Source organism: Macrobrachium nipponense, chromosome 6 (assembly GCF_015104395.2).
Source record: "Macrobrachium nipponense isolate FS-2020 chromosome 6, ASM1510439v2, whole genome shotgun sequence".
In the NCBI taxonomy this organism is placed as follows: domain Eukaryota; kingdom Metazoa; phylum Arthropoda; class Malacostraca; order Decapoda; family Palaemonidae; genus Macrobrachium; species Macrobrachium nipponense.
Genome location: NC_061108.1, coordinates 76,536,740 through 76,557,925, shown reverse-complemented (window position 1 = coordinate 76,557,925; position 21,186 = coordinate 76,536,740). Strand labels below are relative to the sequence as shown.

Genomic DNA, 21,186 nt, shown 5'->3' with positions numbered 1-21,186 from the left:
GGTCTCTCACCGCCCCACAGGTGTTCACGCGAGTGTTCACTCTGGTGTCCTGCTTGGGCCCATTCGCACGGGATACGTCTGATGAGGTATCTCGACGATTGGTTAGTCCTGGCGAGCTCCCGCTCGCAGTTGCTACAGGACAGGGATCGACTGCTCGAGTTCTGTCGCGATCTGGGGATCGTTGTGAACTTCGAAAAGTCCGATCTCGAGCCCAAGCAGAGGATGAAGTACCTGGGTATGCTGATCGACACGGTAGCAGGCGAGTCTTCCCCGCAGACTCGCGGATCAGCAGATTCAGGGAGGCAGCCAACCAGTTCCTGTCTCGGCAGGAACAGGTAGCTCAGCGATGGCAAGTCGTGATCGGACACCTGTCGTCACTCGAGAAGTTAGTCCCTCACGGGCGTCTTCACCTGCGGTCTCTTCAGTGGAGACTAAAGGAGAGTTGGTCACAGGCGACGGATCCCCCAAGCTTTCCAGTGTCACTGACACCGGAGGTGAGGCAGGACCTAGCCTGGTGGCTGGACGACAGGAACCTCTTAAGAGGAGTGCCTCTGCGCACTCCCCCCCCGGACATGCAGCTGTTCTCAGACGCATCGACCGAGGGATGGGAGCACACCTGGAGGAGTTGCTGACTCAGGAGTGTGGGACGAGAACGACAAGCACCTTCACATCAATGTACTGGAACTCAAGGCAGCGTTCCTCGCTCTCCAAGAGTTCCAGGACCGCTTGATGGGACACTCAGTGGTGTTGATGTGCGACAACACCACGGTGGTGGCCTACGTCAACAAACAGGGGGGCCTAGTGTCTCTCCGTTGTACCAGTTGACTCGGCAGGTGCACGAGTGGGCCGAGGCACACTCAATAGAGCTGTCGGCACGCTACATTCCAGGGAAGAGGAATGTAGTAGCAGACACGCTCAGCCGTCGGGATCAGGTGATAGGGACCGAATGGTCTCTACACCAGGACGTGGCGGAAAGGCTCTTCGACCTGTGGGGGGCGACCAGTCGTGGATCTGTTCGCCACCCGGCACAACAGGAAGCTCAGGTGTTCTTCTCGGCCGTGCCGGGACCCATGGGCAGCTGCAGAGGACGCTCTTCAACACCCGTGGGACAACCTCTTCGTCTATGCCTTTCCCCCGTTCAGCCTGATTCGCAAGGTGATCAGTCGAGCACTGGTCACCCCGAATCTCAGGATGATCCTGGTGGCTCCCAAATGGCACAGGCCATTTGGTATCCGGACCTGCTGGCTCTTCTCGCAGGGGAACCGAGAGAGATTCCCCCTTGGCACAACCTTCTCGCCCAGCCACACGTCGAGCGGTACCACGAGCAGTCCAGTTCCCTACGTCTTCACGGTGGCTGTTATCACCATCTCTTGCGAACGAGAGGCTTTTCTCGTAGCGCAGCAACCGAGGATGGCTGGAAACGTCCGTCAGTCCTCTGCAGCTGTGTACCAGGGGAAGTGGGGCCGTCTTCTGTGGTTGGTGTGTAGACGGGGTCTATCTCCTCTCAGAGCCACTCTTCAGCAGGTAGCGGATTTCCTCGTTTTTCTTCGACGAGAGAAGCTCCTCTCAGTCCCACAGTCAAAGGATACAGAGCCGCCTTGGCGCTCGTCCTGAAACTGAGGGGATTGGACATCTCGAACTCGTTCGAGATCTCCTTGCTCATGAGGAGCTTCGAAAGGTCTTGCCCACCCAGGGAACTCAGGCCCCCTGCGTGGATGTGACTCTCGTCCTTAGGAGTTTGACTCGAAGACCCTTCGAGCCACTCCGAGAGTCGTCAGACAGGGATCTGACCCTCAAGACCCTCTTCTTCTGCTGCCCTGGCATCGGCGAAGAGAGTAGGGGAACTTCATGGTCTTTCCTATGATGTACGACATTCCAGGGGATGGGGATCTGTGACGCTCGATTTCGTCCCGAACTTCGTTGCGAAAGACTCAGAAACCGTCGATCCCTGACGACAGGTTCGAGTCATTCACGATTCCCTCCCTAATGGACTTCACCGATAATGATGCGGATGAGATGCTGCTTTGTCCTGTGAGGGCGCTACGGCGCTATCTGAAGAAAACTCGACACCTCAGGCCCGAGTGTCGACGCCTCTTCATTAGCACCGGGGTAATCATTCTGGCTGCGTGAGGTCATCAGGAGGGCGTATGAGGCTGATGGTAGTGACGACATCCGTACGTCCCGTCCGAGAGCCACGAAGTCAGAAGTAGGCCCACCCCTCGTTGGCGTTTCGTAAGAAACTTCTCCGTGGCGCAGGTCCTGAAGGCAGGGGTCTGGTCTAACCAGACACTTTACGTCCTTCTACCTTCGGATATTGCCCACAGGTCCTTGGATACCTTTTACCTTGGGACCCGTGGTGGCTGCTCAACAAGTTGTGTAGCAAACCCAGACCCTCGCAGGCTGAAACAGCATCGAGTCCTGGTGTGGACTGTGCGGATGGATGTGTGAATGAGTGAGTGACTGGCTCCCTCTTCCCGTCTTTTCCTCCTCCTCTACCTGTGGGCAGAGGGCCACGGTCGTCACTACGCTGGATGAGGACGAGATGCAGGTGAGCTATATGACAGAGCCCCATCCTATCCCTTTCACTAGGGATAGGAGCAGAATATCCACCACTTCCTCCTACAAGGGGGGGAAGTGGATGCCTACAAGAGTCAAACCCATGACTTTATATTTGCTCCTGTACAGGAACAAGTTCTTACATTGCTGGTACGAAGAGATACGCTTGCCTCTCTCTTAGTACTCGTCCAGAGGTCTGACCATTGATCCTGCTGTGCACACCCCGATCAATCGGACAGAGGCTTGGATCCCTCCCTCGCTCTTACGACCAGGGAGGCTTCCAAGGTTGGGCGAACACCAGTCTGTTCACAAAAAGACTCAGATTCCACCCACCAAGAAGTGAGTCTTCCTATTGTAAAAGGACCGAAGGTTTGTATGCCGTGTCGGAACAAATGACAATTTGTCCAAAATTGCATTTTTCCTAACTATACAAACCTGAGGTCCTTTACACATAGCCCCACCTCATGCCACCCCTCACTCTGCAGTTTTTGCTTGGGCCAAAAGCAAAAGTGATTTGTTTACCTCCCAGTCGCGCGCGCGCGCCTGTCGGACAAGCAGTTAACTACCGAACCCCTTGTTCGAAAGCTTACGACCTATCCAGCTGCCGCTAGTACCTTCCTATTGTAAAAGGACCTCAGGTTTGTATAGTTAGGAAAAATGCAATTTTGGACAAATTGTCATTTTTTTATCTCTTATTTTCGATTGTATTTCGTGTTTTAAATGTCATAATAATGGGAAATACCACAAAAAACGCAAACCTACCCCCCCCCAAGTGGTTCCCCACCAAAACCCCGGTGGCCCACTGGGGTCCCCCATTACCGTAGGATAGAGTTGAACGGCATAATTCTCCCCAGTGTTTGTCCCCGCCCAAAAATTGGCAGCCCATCTTATTGAAATAATTCGGAGAGTCTCTGAGTCCTGCTGCCCCTCCTCCTCGGTCTTTATTTTCAAGTACGAAGACTTCAAAGTCTTCCTCTTTTTTGAAGATGCAGCCTACCATCTCAATGAAGAGGGCTTTGCAGGCTTTCGGAAATTGGCTTAAATCCAAGGAGGAGGCGGGGAAGACTGTGTTTACCTGTCCCCCTTCCAGGCTATCGGGAAAGAGAGGGATGTGGTACAACACGGGGGAAGCAATGGGACTTGCTCTTCCCTCTTCGGCAGACGCAGACTTCTTGACCTTGGTGGACTCGGCAAGAAGACACGCACTTCCATCGGCTAAGACGAACTGGACTATGTCGGAAATGGACCATCTCCTCAAGGGAGTATTCCATGTCTTGGAAGTTTTCAACTTCCTAGACTGGTCCTTTGGGGCTTTGGCCAAGAAGACTCAAGACCCTGATTTCTTGGAACCCGAAGTCCTGCATAGTGTGCTCGCCTGCATGGATAAGGCGGTGCAAGATGGATCAGCGGAAGTGGCATCCCTTTTCGGGGCAGGAATTCTGAAGAAGAGGGCTGTCTTTAGTTCATTTTTGACTAAAGCAGTCTCTCCAGTCCAGAGGGCGTCTCTCTTATACGCCCCTCTGTCTAAACAGCTGTTCCCTTCTCAGTTAGTGAGGGATATTTCCCACTCGCTGACTGAGAAGGCAACACAAGACTTGCTTGTTCAATCAGCAAAAAAGTCAAGACCAGCTGTTCCTGCCACGAAGAGGGAGCCAAGAAGTGCCCAACAGCCCTTTCGAGGGAGCTCTTCAGGCCGAGCCCCTAGGAAGAGAGGAGTGGAAAGAAGAGGAAGGTCTTCCATTAGAGTCCCGAAAAAGAATCCCAAAGCACCAGTGGGGGCCAGGCTACTGAAGTTTTCAGAAGCGTGGGCCTCGAGGCAAATAGATTCTTGGTCTCTGGAAGTGCTCAAGAAAGGATATCTCATCCCCTTCAAAGACAGACCTCCATTGACGACGACACCGAGGGAGCTGTCAGCGAGGCACAAAGATCCTGTAAAAAGAGATTCCCTGTTAGGGTTAGTACAGCAAATGTTGGAGAAGGAGGCCATCGAAACAGTGCAGGATCCTCACTCCCGGGGCTTTTACAACCGCCTCCTCTTAGTGCCAAAAGCTTCGGGAGGCTGGAGGCCTGTGCTGGACGTGAGTGCATTGAACCGCTTCGTGGAGAAGACAAAGTTCTCCATGGAGACTTCCAACTCGGTCTTTGCGGCTCTGCGTCCAGGAGATTGGATGGTCTCCCTCGACCTTCAGGACGCTTACTTTCACATCCCCCTGCATTCTTCATCGAGAAAATATCTTCGATTCATGGTGCAGGGAAGGATTTACCAATTCAGGGCTTTGTGCTTCGGCCTCTCGACGGCTCCTCAGGTGTTTACAGCGTTGATGAGGAACGTAGCTAGATGGCTACATCTGAAGGGGGTGAGAATATCACTTTACTTGGACGACTGGCTCATAAGGGCGCAGTCAAGACAGCAGTGTTTGGAGGACTTGGAGATAACTCTGGATCTAGTCAAATCTCTAGGATTGCTCGTGAACCTTGAGAAGTCGCAGGACATTGTCTATCTGGGGATTCGGATGGATTCTCGGGGTTTTCGAGCATTTCCATCCCAAGAAAGAATTGCGAGAGGATTGGAAAAAATCTCGGCCTTCCTAGAGAAAGAACGAAGCTCAGCGAGGGAATGGCTCAGTCTTCTGGGCACCCTTTTGTCACTAGAGCAGTTCGTTTCTCTAGGGAGGCTGCACATGAGACCCCTGCAGTTCTACCTGAGGAGAATGTGGAACAGGAAGGCAGTAGAACTGGCAGATTCCTTTCCTCTACAGGAAAGCATCAAGAACCACTTGCAATGGTGGTTAGAACCTCTGAAAAAGAACAAGGGAGTGTCCTTGTCTCTGCAGAACCCTCGCCTAGTGTTGTTCTCCGACGCCTCGGAAACAGGATGGGGAGCAACACTAGGGACGAAGGAAGTGTCAGGCATCTGGACGAAAGAACAGATGCCCTGGCATAAATGCGAAAGAGCTTATAGCCATTCATTTGGCTCTGAGGCATTTCGAGGACGAGGTCAGAGGCGTGGTGGTCCAGGTCAACTCGGACAACACCACGGCTCTGGCATATATCAGAAAGCAGGGGGGGACACACTCTTTCTCCCTTTACGAGTTGGCAAGGGATCTATTAATCTGGGCGGAGGAACAAAAGACAGTACTCTTGACGAGATTCGTTCAAGGAGGAAGAAATATAAGGGCAGACAGATTGAGCAGGAAGAACCAGGTCCTTCCAACAGAATGGACCCTTCATTCAGAAGTCTGCCAGAAACTGTGGTCTCTATGGGGGAAACCTCAAGTAGATCTGTTTGCGACGTTCCTCTCCAGAAGGATGGAAAACTTCTGCTCATTGGGGGAGGATCCCAGAGCCCTAGCAGTCGATACCCTGCTCATGGATTGGACGGGCATAGATGCATATGCTTTTCCCCCATTCAAGATACTGGGGGAGGTGATAAGGAAGTTCGTGTCCTCGGAAGGAACGAGGATGACGTTAATCGCTCCCTTTTGGCCCGCTCGAGAATGGTTCACAGAGGTACTGGAATGGACGGTGGACTTCCCCAGATCTCTTCCCGAAAGGACAGATCTGCTCAGACAACCCCACTTCGAGAGGTATCACAAAAACATCCACGCTCTCGCCCTGACTGCCTTTCGACTATCGAAAGATTGGTCAGAGCGAGAGGCTTTTCTCGCAAAGCTGCAAAAGCAATTGCGAGAGCAAGAAGATCCTCTACCATGCGGATCTACCAATCAAAGTGGGAAGTCTTCCGTAAATGGTGCAAGGCGAAGAAGCTGTCCTCCTCCGATACCTCTGTGACCGAAATTGCCGATTTCCTGCTATACTTGAGAGAGGAATCTCAATTAGCAGTATCCACTATAAAGGGCTATAGGAGCATGTTATCTGCTGTGTTCAGGAACAGGGGCCTGAACATAGAGGATAACAAAGACCTTCATGATTTGATTCGATCATTTGAGACGTCAAAATCGAAGACTTCACTTACCCCTAGCTGGAACCTAGACGTGGTCCTTAAATACCTCACATCAGAGAAGTTCGAGCCTCCTAATCAAGCTTCCTTCAGAGACATTACGAGGAAGTGTATTTTTCTAATGGCTCTCGCTACTGCCAAAAGAGTAAGCGAATTGCAGGCTCTAGACTCGAGAGTGGGCTTTAAGGGAGATTCGGCAGTGGTATCTTTCAGGCCTTTGTTTTTAGCTAAAAATGAAAATCCTTCAAGACCTTGATGATAATACTGGGCAATGTAAAGTATTTTTGTATATAATGTTATTGTATTGTAACTAAATTCTATTCTGTATAAATTGTTGTGCCTTAAAATATGGTGTATATTAAGGCTGTGATATATTTTGTGTATTATATATATTGAAGTTTATTATATCCTCATATTTTAGTTGTTTTTTCATTTTCTATCCTTTATTTTTTATTCTATTGTCATTTAACTTATGTGTTTATAGCTTGTTGTTTTCTCTGGTACAATTTCACGGAGCGACAGGTGTGACGTCACTGACGCTACCTACGCGGTAGCAGGTAGTGAGCCGTAGCTCGGCTCCCCTTTTCTAAAGGGTTTTTGATGTGGAAAAGGCTAATTGGAGAGGCTGCTGTGGTAGTGTATTTCACTCGCCCCAAATCCATACCGACACCTTTTTATAAAGGTGAGCGAGTCAGAATATTCTGACATGTCCAATTTAGCAGTTCTCTGGTATTATAGCAATATTTTACCTTAGAAATAGCGCTAAAGGAACGTATTTCACTGGGCGACACGGCTTCCTCGCCCAGAAATAGATTTTTCCTACGTCAAAATCCCTTTAGTGGGCTGTTTTAAGCTTTTTTTATAGGGGTTTCAACTACTACTCGCGGATTTTAGCTATTCGTGGTTTTTAGCTATTCGTGGTGGGTTCTGGTACCCATCCCCCATGAATATGGGGGAGCACTGTAGTATATGTAAAATTTTATTCTATTATAAAAATGTCATTTACTTTAAAAAATTGCCTCTTTTGGTAAATAACTACAGACACCATCCTACTTACAAACAAGTTTGCTGGATGGCTTTTTATATGCTGAATTATTTGTAGCACTGTACATACAGTACTGTGTGTACAGAATAGGTGCACAAAAAAAAAAAGTTGAACTTAGGTGTGGTAAAGGGGAGTGCTCTGAACACAATTTTAATTTGTGATCCCATTTGTTTGTATCTCTAAATTTTTGTAACTTGAATGTTCATAAGCAGGGTGGTGTCTGTATATTTAAACAGAAATCACATTTGAAGTTATGATCTGGTGCAATTGAAATAGTACATCCCAAGTTTACTTATACTGACTTGAACAGTTTTCCTTGACAGGATGGATAGACTATTGTTTGGTTGCAGTTGATCTAAAAGGAATGATGAAGCCAAAGAGAAGACGACGGCAATCTCCTGACAAGGAGGTATGTCTTTCAGGGGTTGGATATGTTTAGTACTTGTTCATACATCATCTAGGTATAAGCTATGGCTTTACAGTCAAAATTTTATTGAGTAAAGTAATGAAATTGATTTGTTCCTATATGATATACAAACCCTCGGTCCTTTGAATTAGAAATACTTTATGGCAAAGCTGGAACACGGCCATTAAATTCTTGAACAAGGTGGTTAGGCAGTAACTACTGTGTGGTAGGCCCCCCTGTAAACACTCCACTTTGCTTTTGATCATCTTCCATTGAAGACGTATACAGTGGAACCTCGACATACGAAAGTCCCAACTTACGAAAAATTCAAGTTACGAAAGCAAATACAAAGATTTTTTTGCCTCTGCACACGAAAATAATTCAGGATACGAAAGGTTGTTGCCGTAAAGTCCCGAGATTTGCCCAGACCACCGAGAACAATTTTAAAAATCGCACTCCGCCAACTGAGTAGACTAGCCACCATCCTCCCGCTCTCCCATTTGTTCCTGATGCTAGTCACTGCCGTAAGATCCTGCTCTCCTATTGGTCAGCATCTCTCTCATCGTGCATCTTCGTAAAGGCGTTCTTCGGTCACTCCGTAGTAGCATCATTATCGTAAGCATATACTACGATTTTGTTTGTTAACATAAATTCGTGTTAGTGATTTCGCTTTGTACTTTATCGTGTTGTGTGAGAACTTAATTAGTAACTTAATTACGTATGTATAGTCATGGGTCCCAAGAAAGTTGCTGAAGTTCACGGAAAGAAGAGGATGCTTTCTATGGAGACAAAAATGGAGATTATCAAGAAGTATGAGGCTGGCATGTGTTGAGTGTGATCGCTAAGGAATACGGCCGAAGTCCGTCAATGATAGGCATAATTCTTAAGCAGAAGGAAGCCATCAAAGCAGCTACACCTTCCAAGGGCTTGACTATTTTGTCCAACAAGAGGAGCCACGCGCATGATGAGATGGAGAGGCTGCTTCTTCTATGGATTGAGGACAAATAAATCGCTGGTGATACGATAACCAAGACAGCAATCTGCCAGAAGGCCAGCGCTATTTTCGTTGATCTGATTGCCCAGGCCGAAGACGACGGAGGAGAAGGGACATCGATGGCGACCCCAGACTTCAAGGCTTCTCGGGGGTGGTTTGATAAATTCTGTAAACGGACTGGCATTCATCGGTGGTGAAGAAATTGAAAAAAAAAAAGTAAGTTATAAAAAAGTAAAAAAAAAAAAATGTAAAAAATAAAAAAAGAAAAAAAATTTAATTTTAAGTTTTTTGTAAAGTTAAGTGTTAACATTTTCTGCCATTTGTTAATGTGTTTCGTAAAGTTTAGCGTTAATGTTTCCTGTCATTTTTTAATGTGTTTCGTAACCTGATTTTTTTGTGTTTCAAACTACGTTTTACATGTAAATTGCCTAATTCGTTCCAAGCCCTACAAAAACACCACAGTAAATTTTATTTTTGTACATGCAACTTCCCCGGCAGATATGTACTTAGCTATAGACTCCGTCGTCCCCGACAGAAATTCGAAATTCGCGGCACACGCTGCAGGTAGGTCAGGTGATCTACCTCCCTGCCGCTGGGTGGCAGGAATAGGAACCATTACCGTTCTAGAACCAGATTTTCTCTGTCTATTGTATTGTAAACATACGTTTGCGGTACTCCTTGACCTGATTTTCGTTTTTCATCGCCATCGATCTTCTGGGCTGTCTTTTGCAGGGAAGTACTGGATCTTTGGTTCGGCATACGCTTTTATTAACTTTTTAATGAAATTGGCTTCGAAAATTTAGAAGAATTTATGATGTGTAACTACCGAAATTGTCGGTAGACACTCACATAGTTTGCAAGAAAAGGAAATATTAATATTTATTCATTAATACGTGTAATAAGTGTGAGAATTTGATTGAGGAACTTTAAAATCTAACTTCCTACTTTAGGAAGTCAGAAAAGCACAGAACTACTTACGCTTCCTTTAGAAGTTTTAATAGCTCTCGTACTAACGAGCAGTTAGAGTATTATCAGTACTAGTAGTGTTGCATCCTCATCACCTTCTTACTTCACAGAAACTACAATCCATAGTTGCAATTTGAAGATAAAGGGATGTAGCTCAAAATGCAAGCTACTAAAAGGTAAGAAGTGATTATAGTGTTCCCAGTGCATTGGAGGGTGCGTCTGATGGGCTCTGTCTCGCTCCCAGGCCTAGGCCTCTTCCAAGCTCCCAGGCCCAGGGGAGAAGGAATGTCGAAAGCCGTACGGAGGTTTCAGAGAATCCCCACCGGTCAGGCGTCCCCTCGGCAGGATCTGTAGTAATGTCACAGACTGCCAAGGATCGCCATTGGAAAGGCATCCTCAAAGAGTGCGTTTTAGAGTCCGATTCGTCATCTTACATACATGTTTGTTCATGAAACTTACCTGACAGATATATATATAGCTGTATTTTCTTAAGTCCGACAGAATTTAAAAATTCGCGGCACACGCAGTGGGCGGCCAGGTGGTAGTACCCATTCCCGCCGCTGGGAGGCGGATATCAGGAACTATTCCCATTTTCTATTCATATTTTTTTTCTGTCGACAGGTCGGTAAACAAACAACTGTTTACAGACCTCCGCCCCTAGGGATTTGAAACTTCATTAGCCACTTAAGTATCCTAATTATTCTTTCGATTATTAACTTGGATTTGTGGCTAGGCATACGCTATCGTAAATTTTTTCATTGCATTTGATGTCTGAAGCTAGTTAGCCTAGTTTCAGACTTTGTTGTCTGCATGGTAAGGTGAGGCTACCGTAACTTTCGGTAGACACTCGCTTAGTATATATGACGTTTACATGTTTTCTTTGCATAAGGTAATTAGTGTAATGTGTGACTGATTACGGAAGAAGGAGGAGGATTCATTTACGCATTTTAGAGCGTGTTAGAATCAGGAGTTTTCCTCCACAGTAAACAGAAGTTAGAAATAATGAACCTTCTAACCTCCTGTAGATTTTATTTTGCCTAACCCTGTGGTATGGCTTACGAGCCTAGAATAAGTGTCTGCTAAAGGATTACATCAAGTAATCTTAGACTAAAGTGCTCGCTCTCCAATCAGTGTTGTGAAGTGTAGTGCCCCTTGTTGTGTGGAGGGGGCGTCAGATCGGCCCCATAATGCCTCTAGGCCTGGACCTCTGTCGGACTCCCAGGACTCAGGGAGAGGGCATGTCGAAAGCCGCAAGAGGGTTACGGGGGCTCCCCACCGATCTGGCGTCCCTTCGGCAGAACCTGTTGACTCTTCCCAGGCTGCTAAAGATCGTGCACGTGCACGAATCTTGAAGGATTGCTTCTCGTCCTCCGAGGCGTCCTCCCCACACAGGGGTTGGAGTTCTCGGAAGGACTCGCGCCCCCTAAAGAAGCTTTAGAGAAGAGGACGCTTCACGTCCTCTCTCTCGTCACGAGAGGATGAAAGAGTAAAGAGACCACATTTTCCCTTTTAGAAGAATGCACTGGCTCTTTTCCTAAGGGACATTTAAGGAGGCTCATTCATCTTGCCAGAAGTAGTGATTTGAGCCTCCTGCGAGAACGCTCATGTATATATCATTTATACATTATTAAGGAGGCTCATTCATCTTGCCAGAAGAGTGATTTGAGCCTCCTGCGAGTGACCGCTCATGTATACATCATGTATACATATTAAGGAGGCTCATCATCTTGCCAGAAGAGTGATTTGAGCCTCCTGCGATAGTGAACGCTCATGTATATGAACGCTCATGATATATCACTTATACATTATTAAGGAGGTTCATTCATCTTGCCAGAAGAGTGATTTGAGCCTCCTGCGAGTGAACGCTCATGAAGTTAGAGCTGTTTCAACCTCGCTAGCATTCCAAAAGAATTTGGTAATCAAGGACATTCTTGATTCCACCTTTTGGAGGAGCAACTCAGTATTCGTCTCCTCTCCTCATTACGCTCCGTATACGTTATGTAACGTTCGCTTTACTTCGATAAAGCAAGCTGATAAGTTTGACGGCCGGCAAGCTGCTTTGCACAGTCAAACAACTTATGTCTCTGGTCGGCATAAGAAGGGCAATTTAGACGTGAGGAAGCTTTTGGAGGTGCTCGACGTCCTATAAGTAGAGACATTCTCCAGGACGCTCGTCAAGCACCTTGCGGAAGACGAAAAGCCATACGTCTTCCTTTAGTGTTCACACTCTTCAGGAGCAGCGTGCGGCTCTCCATGGAGACTTGCATGAGGACGTCCCTTAAAAATATTCAATGTCATACGCAAAACGCGGTTCGTCATAACATTGAGATGTTGGCAAGGTCGCTCGCCAGGACGCCTCTTGGCGGGCCTTGCATGCATCAAGGCGGCGCTCAACGAGTTCCTCTCTGAACGTCGTTAGAAGACTTGGTGTTCTCTGCTCAGACACGCTCGTAGCTAAGCAGGACGTTTTTTGAGGACGCTCGGCAGGACGTTTACGCTCAGGCAGGACGCTCAGCAGGACGCTCAGCGGAGGACGCTTTTGTGGACATTCGCCATGACGCTTCGGTGGAAGCTCGGCAGGACGCTTTGCGAGAGAAAAGACTTGTTGAAGGCGTCTTATTTGCTGTTGAGGACATTTCTTTACAGAAATTTTTAAAAAGGATTCGGAGTTAGCGGAGAGACATACCCGAATTTTTTCTTCTATCCCTCTTTCCTCTTCATCGATTTCTTTGAGAATCGGGAAGATTATATACTCGGATTCCTGGGTGACTTTCGGTCATGTTAAAGGGTTTTCCCCTATTAGCAAAGTGCTAATAGTTTTGTCAAGTCAGGACGTTTTCCCCCATTGTCCTTTAAGTGGGGGACCCCTCATAAATGGGGTAGTTCTCATTGACATAGATTTTAACGTTTTTATCGTTTAAGCGGATAAACTCATTAACAAATTTCGGAAGAGCTCTCATTCATTTTCAAAGGCTCATCCGGGGGTTAAGAGAAAGACTTGTAGACTATCCAGGAAGTCTTTTGTCCAATATCATAAGAACATTGAACGGTCTTTTTCGATCCACGGTTCTCTCTTGATGATCTCTATTCGAATGTTACTCCCTTTTCTTGGAAAAGAGTCTTGGGCAAAGAGTCAAGGAGTTCTTTTAAAAGTCTCGTTCATTAGAACGTGGACAGTCGTTTTCCTTTCTTTCTCTCTTCCTCGTCCAGGAAAGATGTAGTAGAGAATTCGATGTTCAAATTACTACAATACTTACGTAGTTTATCTTTTGCGGTCATTTTGCTAACGCATGGGTCGAGTCATATACGCATATCGTATTTACCTCTGCGGATAGAAGCCGAAAGAACTGTTGTTCTAATGTATTTATTTGACACTCCTTCAACCTTCCAAGAGTTTTCGGAGTAAGAACAACTCTTCAGGTATTGTTACGGACAACACCAACTCAGCTTCTGTATTTAGCGAATTCTGTTTCGTTTAAATAGGCCTGCTTGAGAGTTTCCTTTTGCTCGATAATATCATACCTATTCCTTCGTAAAGGGAGTAGCTGGCAACTCAGGCAGATTAGTATTCTGTTCACCATTGAAGCTTTCCTTCGAGGAAGACTTCTCCTTCACTCTTTTTGATAGAGATCGAAGGTGGTCGATCTCCAATCCTTATTTTGTTTTCTTGAAGGAAAGAATTTAGGATGGAGATCGTTGTTCAGAATACTATAAATATACTACGTATATTAACCATCGCGACATGATTCTACTAAGCAGTTGAATTGTCCGAGGGGTAGGCGCATATCCTAGTTATTCTACGGATTGCGACTTAGACGAGAAGTATTCTAATTGAACTGCAACATCAACTCAGCTTCTGTATTTTGCGAATTTTGTTTCGTTTAAATATGCCTGCTGAGAGTTTCCTTTGGCTCGATAATTTCATACTATCCCTTCGTAAAAGGAGTAGCTGGCAACTCAGGCACATAGTGCGAGACGATGATCAAGGCTGCTGTTACTGTGATCTACGCAGTACCGGCTAGCTCGGTGTCATGCGCGGTTGGTTACGTCTCTCTCCCTCCGGGAAATGGCTGAATAAACCGTCTCTCTGCCCTACAATCATGGATTTTAGCCTCGGGTTGAGGAAATGTTCTAGTAATCTTGAATTATCATACCTGCCGTTTACTTAGAAAATTTCAACAAGATATCTCTTATACTTGTTTTTAGGTGCGGGTTTTTACCGCACCCGGTAACATTCTTGTACAAATCTACCGCGGCATAGCACTATAATAATGCTCTCCTGCTTATGCAAAACGCAGCCTTATTTAGGGAAGGAAGCAGGCTGAGTGAGGGAATGGATGAGTTTGCTGGGGACCAGTTCCTCGCTGGAGAAGCTTGTTTTCCCTGAATAAACAGCAATTCAGACCTCTACAAATTTTCCTCACGAAGAAATTGGAATAACATCAAAGATCTTGTATTCTAATTTTCTCTCAACGGCTTGAGGATCACCTCGGGTGATAGCGAGAGGGTGCCAGACATCCGAACAGAGAACAGATGTTCTGGCACATTGTCTGAAAGAATTGGAAGCCAAATTGGTCGCTCTCCAGTTCCTCGAAGGGTGAGTTTGGATCGAGTGGCCCAAATCATCTCGGATAATTTCTCAGCTCTCTCATAGCTCGAGAAGAGAGAATTGGTTATGGGCTTGGGCACGGAACGTAATGATCCTCAAGAGGTTCGTTAAACTAGTGCACGTCCGTGCGGGTCTTCTCGATCGAAGGCAACAACTACTGACGTCTGAGTAATCCTCACTTAGAAGTATGTCGAAGTGAGGAGAGACTGAGGGCGTCCTTTCGTTAAGTTTTTCGTAATATTGAAGACGAAGGAGCTTCCTCTTAAGTTGTTCCCTTATTCATGATCCTAGAGGATTAGCTTTAGTCGCCACATGTTGGCCTCTAAGAGGTTGGATTCACAGAGGTCAGTAATTCAGAGAATTGTCCAAAGACCCTTCCCGAGAGAATCTGTGTAATCTAACATCGTCACTTAGTGAAAGTATCTAATATCTCCTCTCTGACTCTGAAGGCGTTCAGACTATCGAGAAGCGATAAGAGCTTCAAGATTAATGGCAGTCTCTTGGCCAAGGCAAAGCAGTGCTGCCTATTTTCAGTTTTCAATCGGAGGGGGCCGTTTCTGGAGATAGTGAAGGGAAATGACTGTTCCTCCACCTCGACCTCTGTGAATTTCGTTATGGTTCTATCTTTCCGTATGAAGTATGAGATAAGATAGAAGTCCTAACTGTTGTAGAATATGCAAATATGTTGTTGACGGCTTCTAGGCTCAGAGATTCGGTTCTGTCAAACAACAAAGCTTCACGATCTTTGAGGTCTGTGGAGATCTTGAAATTCTCTGGATCAAAGGTTCCGGCATGGAACTTAGACGTAGTCTGAGTTTCTGATGCCAAAAGCATTTCGAACCTATCCTTTCTGCGAACTTAATACACGTGACCAGAAAGGCTAATATTCTAACCGCTCTAGCCACGGCAAGGAGGGTTAGTGAGGTTTTAGCCATCATCAGAGGTTTTGCTTTAAAGGACATAATGCGGTCTGTCCGCTAAGCCTTCCGTTCTTGATAAGAACGAAAACCTGTCTAACCATTGACCCGAAGGCTTGGAGACCAAGGGTATGGGGCACAAATTATTGGGCAAGGGCATTAGAGAGTCCTGTGCCCTGTAGGGTCTCTCAAGTTTTATCTTGATAAAACTATAGAAAGTCAAGGTCAACAGACAATCTGCGGTGTTCCGTAAAAAGACCAGACTAGTTCATGTCCAAGAACACCCTGGCATGATAGCCAAGGAGTTCTTTTAAGAGGTCTCATTCATTATGTTTGCATAAAGATTTGAGATTTTTTCTTAATATCAATGCTCAAGAGGTGAGGGCGCGGCCTCGGAAGCATTTCACAGAGCATGACACTCAGTAACATCCTGAGTGCCACGCTTTTGCGAAGCAACTCTGGGTTCGCTTCACACTCCCGACAATCTGCGGTGTTCCGTAAAAAGACCAGACGGGTTCATGTCCAAGAACACCCTGGCATTATAAGCCAAGGAGTTCTTTTAAGAGGTCTCATTCATTATGTTTGCATAAAGATTTGAGATTTTTTCTTAATATGAATGCTCAAGAGGTGAGGGCGCGGCCTCGGAAGCATTTCAACAGAGCATGACACTCAGTAACATCCTGAGTGCCACGCTTTAGCGAAGCAACTCTGTGTTCGCTTCACACTCCCGACGGGATGTGAAGACGACATTTCAGATCCGTAAGTCGCTAGGACCATACATATCCGTAGATATATTATTGGGTGCAAGAAGCAACACGAATCCTATCCTATAGAAAAGGGATAGGTGTGCTTTTAACTTTGAAGGGTTGGTCGCTTGAGGCGCGTTCCTTTTCTTTAGCCTAGAAGTTATGGAACTAACTTTGATAGGTAGGTCAGGTGGTGGTTTTAGCTTCGGTGCCCTCAGAAGTATGGTCATATGGTCTAGTCACATTGTGGTCACGCCCCGTTGACAGATCATCTAGAGCGCACCAGCATTACAGGTCTCTACCTCGCTGGCAACTCTAGTAACGCAGAAGCAGACTTTGGTGACAGTAATCACGAAGTCGGCTATGCTAACAGGTCAGGAACCAAGATGTATATCATCTACTTAATTTAGTTTCCCAAAAATCCTATTCTGTCTCTTCCCACCATCCGAAGGTGGGATTCAGCTATATATATATCTGTCAGGTAAGTTTCATGAACAAAATGTTATTGTTATAATACAATTAAGTTTGTTCATACTTACCTGGCAGATATATATAAATAAAGTGCCCACCCACCTCCCCTCAGGAGACAGTGGCACTGATAAAATATGAATAGAAAATGGGAATAGTTCCTGATATCCGCCTCCCAGCGGCGGGAATGGGTACTACCACCTGGCCACCCACTGCGTGTGCCGCGAATTTTTAAATTCTGTCGGACTTCAGAAAATACAGCTATATATATATCTGCCAGGTAAGTATGAACAAACTTAATTGTATTATAACAATAACATTTTGAAGTTCGAAGACGCGGACAGCTCGGACAGAATCGAGTGTCCGAAGCGAACAGCGCCAGCCTGGCGCCAGGTGCCAGATGTGGACAGCCCGGACGGGAAAAAGTATTGTACGATACTCCAGCCGGGCACCAAGCGCCAGACGCGCACACTCCGGACAGGCAAAGTGTCGTACGCGACAGCTTCAAGCGCCAGATGTGGACAACGCGGACAGGCGACACTGTCCAAGGCGTGCGGAATTCCACGCGGAACTTTCCAGACGCGCGGAACCTTCCACACAAGTGGAACGTTCCAGGCGAGGATCGCCTTCAATCTTCCTTCCGTAAGCTCAATATAAACAGGAATCCGGTCCCTTCCGCGATTTCTGTGGAAATCACGAAAACTTAACGAGTTCCTGGATTAACTTCCTTCCTTAGGGAAATATTAAACGTATTGTCAAATAAGTGCATAACACATAATTGACAAAAAATGTATACTCTTTGTATCTTAATGGATTAGTTCTCATTGACAAAGATCTCAATACATCTTATCGCCTAAGCATATAAACTCCCTTGGACAAGATTCGGAGGAGGTCATTCTTTGATTAGAGGCTCTTCCAAGTAGTAGACTTGTATAATACGTCCTTTAAGTCTTATGTCCAAGAGAAAGGAAGCTCGAGAGATTCTCTTCGATCCGCGGTTCTCACTTGGGATCTCCTTCGCCTAATACTAATTCGTTCTATTGACGAAAAGAAGGAAGATAGTAAATTTTTCCATTCTCTCTCTTTCCTCTCGGAGAGGAAAGAATGTAGTAGAGAATTTGCTGTATAAGACTACTGTATGGTCAAGTCATATGCACATACCGTAGTTTCCTCTATGGTTAGCAACCGAATTCCCTGTATCCTTCCAGGAGTTTCCTAGGTAAGGACTACGCTTAAAGGGATTGTTAAGAGAACACCGACTCAGCTTCTGGATTTAGCGAAGTCTTGTTTCGCTTAAATATGCATTAGTGAGAAGCTTCCTGGGGATCGATAATAATTTTATCATATTCCTTCATTGAATGGAGTAGTTGGCAACTCAGGAAGAATAAGGCGAGACGGCGAACGGAGACTGCTCACTGCTATCGCTTAGACCAACACAGTAGCATGTAGTTCTCGGTCATGAGCAGTCGGTTACATCTCTCTCTCCTACAGGATTGACTGGCTAACCGTATCTATCCCCTACAATCACGGACTTTGCCTCGGATTGAGGGGGTTTGTAGGCAAACATGAATAAACATTGTCTGTGTTTTAGCTAAGAAGCTTTCAATAAGAAAGATATTGCAACCTTTCAATGCTGTTTACCGCAATATCGCACGCGGACAGCGCCAAGAGATAGATACGTACAACCTGGACGTTACAGAATAATAGAGGATTCTAACACGGCAAAGTACTATATTATATAATGCTCTCATGCTTACGAAAGCATAGCTTATTAGAGAACATGCTTAGTGAGAAGATGGATGAGTCTGATGGGAACCATTTTCTTTGGACAGAATTTTGTTCCCCTGAATGGACTATTTTACGCTTGTAAAGTTTTTTCCTACCAAAATGGAAATATTGGTAATGTTTTGCTTCGCCCTCATAGTGGGGTAAAATGGTTTTGTCACATTGTGGTCACGTCCCAGTTGACAAATCATCTAGAGCGCACCAGCTACATAGGTCACGTCCTTGCTGGCAACTCTAGTGAAGCATAAACAGCATTCGGTGTCTAAACAACACCTATATGATCTGTCACATTGTGGTCTCGCTCCCCGTGACAGTTCATTAGAGAGCACCAGCTACACAGGTCACGTCCTTACTGGCATCTCTAGGAATGCATTACTCGAATTCGATATCTGTAATGTAGGATCTAGTTGCATTGTGGTCACGTCCCAGTTGACCGATCCTCTAGAACTCAACAGCTTCACTGGTCACTACCTTACTGGAGTCTCTAGAAAAGCAGACATACGAGAGGGTGCCGCGTACCAAAACAGAAGTACAGAAGTTCTGGCACATAGTCCTTAGAAATGCAAGAGAAAAATTATTGGACTTGATAATTTCTCGATATAGTGAGTGTTAACCGAAGGGTTCAGTAGCCTCTCTGACAGCAGGCTCGGTAACGTCACGGTTCGTTTCTGATTTCGTTCCCCGTCTAACTGGAGGGGTGTTCGATCCCAAGGAGGGACGAAATGATTTTTTTTTTTCAAATCAATTTGACTAATTCCACAGCTCTCTCATATCTCAAGGAGCATCGAGAATCTCTTTTTTCGCCCCTGTTCGCGTTAACAAGAGAGAACCTGTTTGGAACACAGACACGGAACGTAACGATCCTTAAGAGGTTCGCTGCACGATGTTGCACGTCTGTGAGAACCTTCTCGATCGACAATTTAACTATTGACTTATGTCTAATCTTAATTGGAAAGAGAGGTGTGGAAACCTGCGAGATGTCTTCGTCATAGATCTCTTCGCAAGGTGGAAGACGAACAGGCTTCCTCTAGACTGCTTCCTTATTCCCGAACCAAGAGAGGTAGTAATATACGCCATTTTTAGTTTAAAAGGGGAATAAACTTTAGTCTTTTTTCCCCTAGATATATAAATTCTTAACAGATATTAAGATAAATGGGCGTCAAAGGAAGAGAGGATGATACTTTATGTCTCATTTTGGCCTTAGAGCACAGCATGTATTGGGAGGTTTTTCCAAGAGAGTCTAGAGATTCTATCAGCATCTATTATAAATGGACCTTAACAACCTCTCCACTCTGAGTCTGTCCGCGTGCAGACTGACCAGAAGTGGACATGAATGAGAGGATTTTTCAAGGTAAATGACAATAGTCATGGCCAAGACATAGAATTGCTGCAGATCATGCTAGATGGAATGAGGAAACTGTCCTCTTCCGATACCTCAGTGAACCACATAGCGGGGTTATTTCTTCACTTTCTGAGGGAAGAATCACCTTTGTATATATCTGCTATCAAAGAACGCAGTAAAAGGCTATACAGGCAGTCCCCGGGTTACGACGGGGGTTCCGTTCTTGAGACGCGTCGTAAGCCGAAAATCGTCGTAAGCCGGAACGACGCTTGGAAATATGTCTTAAACTAATAAAAAGTTATAAAAACCTTACTTGTAATCCTTTGGTTACACTACATGTTGTTTCCTGTAGTTTTATGTACAACCTGGAGTTATTTTCATAAAAGAATGCTGGTTCTTGAAGGTAAAAACTATTGTAATCCTCTGGTGACACTACATTCTTGAAGTTTTATGTACAACCTGGAGTGATTTTGCCAAATCTTGAGGGCTACAAGAACAGCTGATTACTATTTACGTATCATATAGACTAATTAAAGTAAACGTATCTTTAAATAGGCTTATATATTAGTATCAACAAAACATTTCCTGCTATGAGTCAGAGGCCGTTTAATGAAACGAACACTTCTCTGTCCTATCTGTTCAGAAAATAAATGTTACGTCAATCCCCGAGACGGTGACCATTGTTGCCAAGGCGTCTCTCTCTCTCTCTCTCTCTCTCTCTGATCAAATTATGTACTGGATAATGTCTCTCTTTGGATACTTCGATTTTGCCAAATCTTGAGGGCTACAAGAACAGTTGATTACTATTTACGTATCATATAGACTAATTAAAGTAAACGTATCTTTAAAATAGGCTGATATTTATTAGTATCAACAAAACATTTACTGGCATGAGTCAGAGGCCGTTTAACGAAACGAACACTTCTCTGTCCTTACTCGGAGCGTCGGAAGACGCTCTCTCTCCTCTCTCTCTCTCTCTCTCTCTCTCTCTCTCTCTCTCTCTCTCTCTCTCTCTCTCTCTCTCTCTCGTTGTAATCTAACCAGAAACTTCGTTTTGTTATTATTACTGGAAACAAGCAATGATTTTTTTCATTATTTGTGCTTTTGGACTGTTATATGTAAACTTTGCGCACCGCAAGCTAGTATGTATTCATTCGCTCGGAAACTAGTTCCGCATATGAGGCGTCACTAAAAAACATAGAAAAATACGACATAAAAAGTGTCGAAAATAATCATAACCTCAAAATTTTTGTTGTAATCTAACCAGAAACTTATTTTTATTAATATACTGTGCTAAACTATAAAGGAGTTTTATCATAGTATGAGTTTTTTAAAAGCGTCGTTAACTCGGAGCGTCGGAAGCGTCAGCGTCGTAACCTCGGAACAAGCAT

The 21,186-nt window shown here is 45.4% G+C and overlaps 1 protein-coding gene across 1 annotated transcript in view; it reads left to right on the top strand.

Moving 5' to 3' along the window:
- The first annotated feature begins 7,876 nt into the window (after positions 1–7,876).
- Positions 7,877–21,186, top strand: part of LOC135216180 (uncharacterized) — a 535,405-nt gene continuing 522,095 nt past the window's right edge. The window contains exon 1 of the mRNA XM_064251313.1: positions 7,877–7,971. Within this exon, the coding sequence (XP_064107383.1) occupies positions 7,927–7,971 (45 nt within the window). The 5' untranslated portion in view covers positions 7,877–7,926. The remainder of the gene's footprint in view (positions 7,972–21,186) is intronic.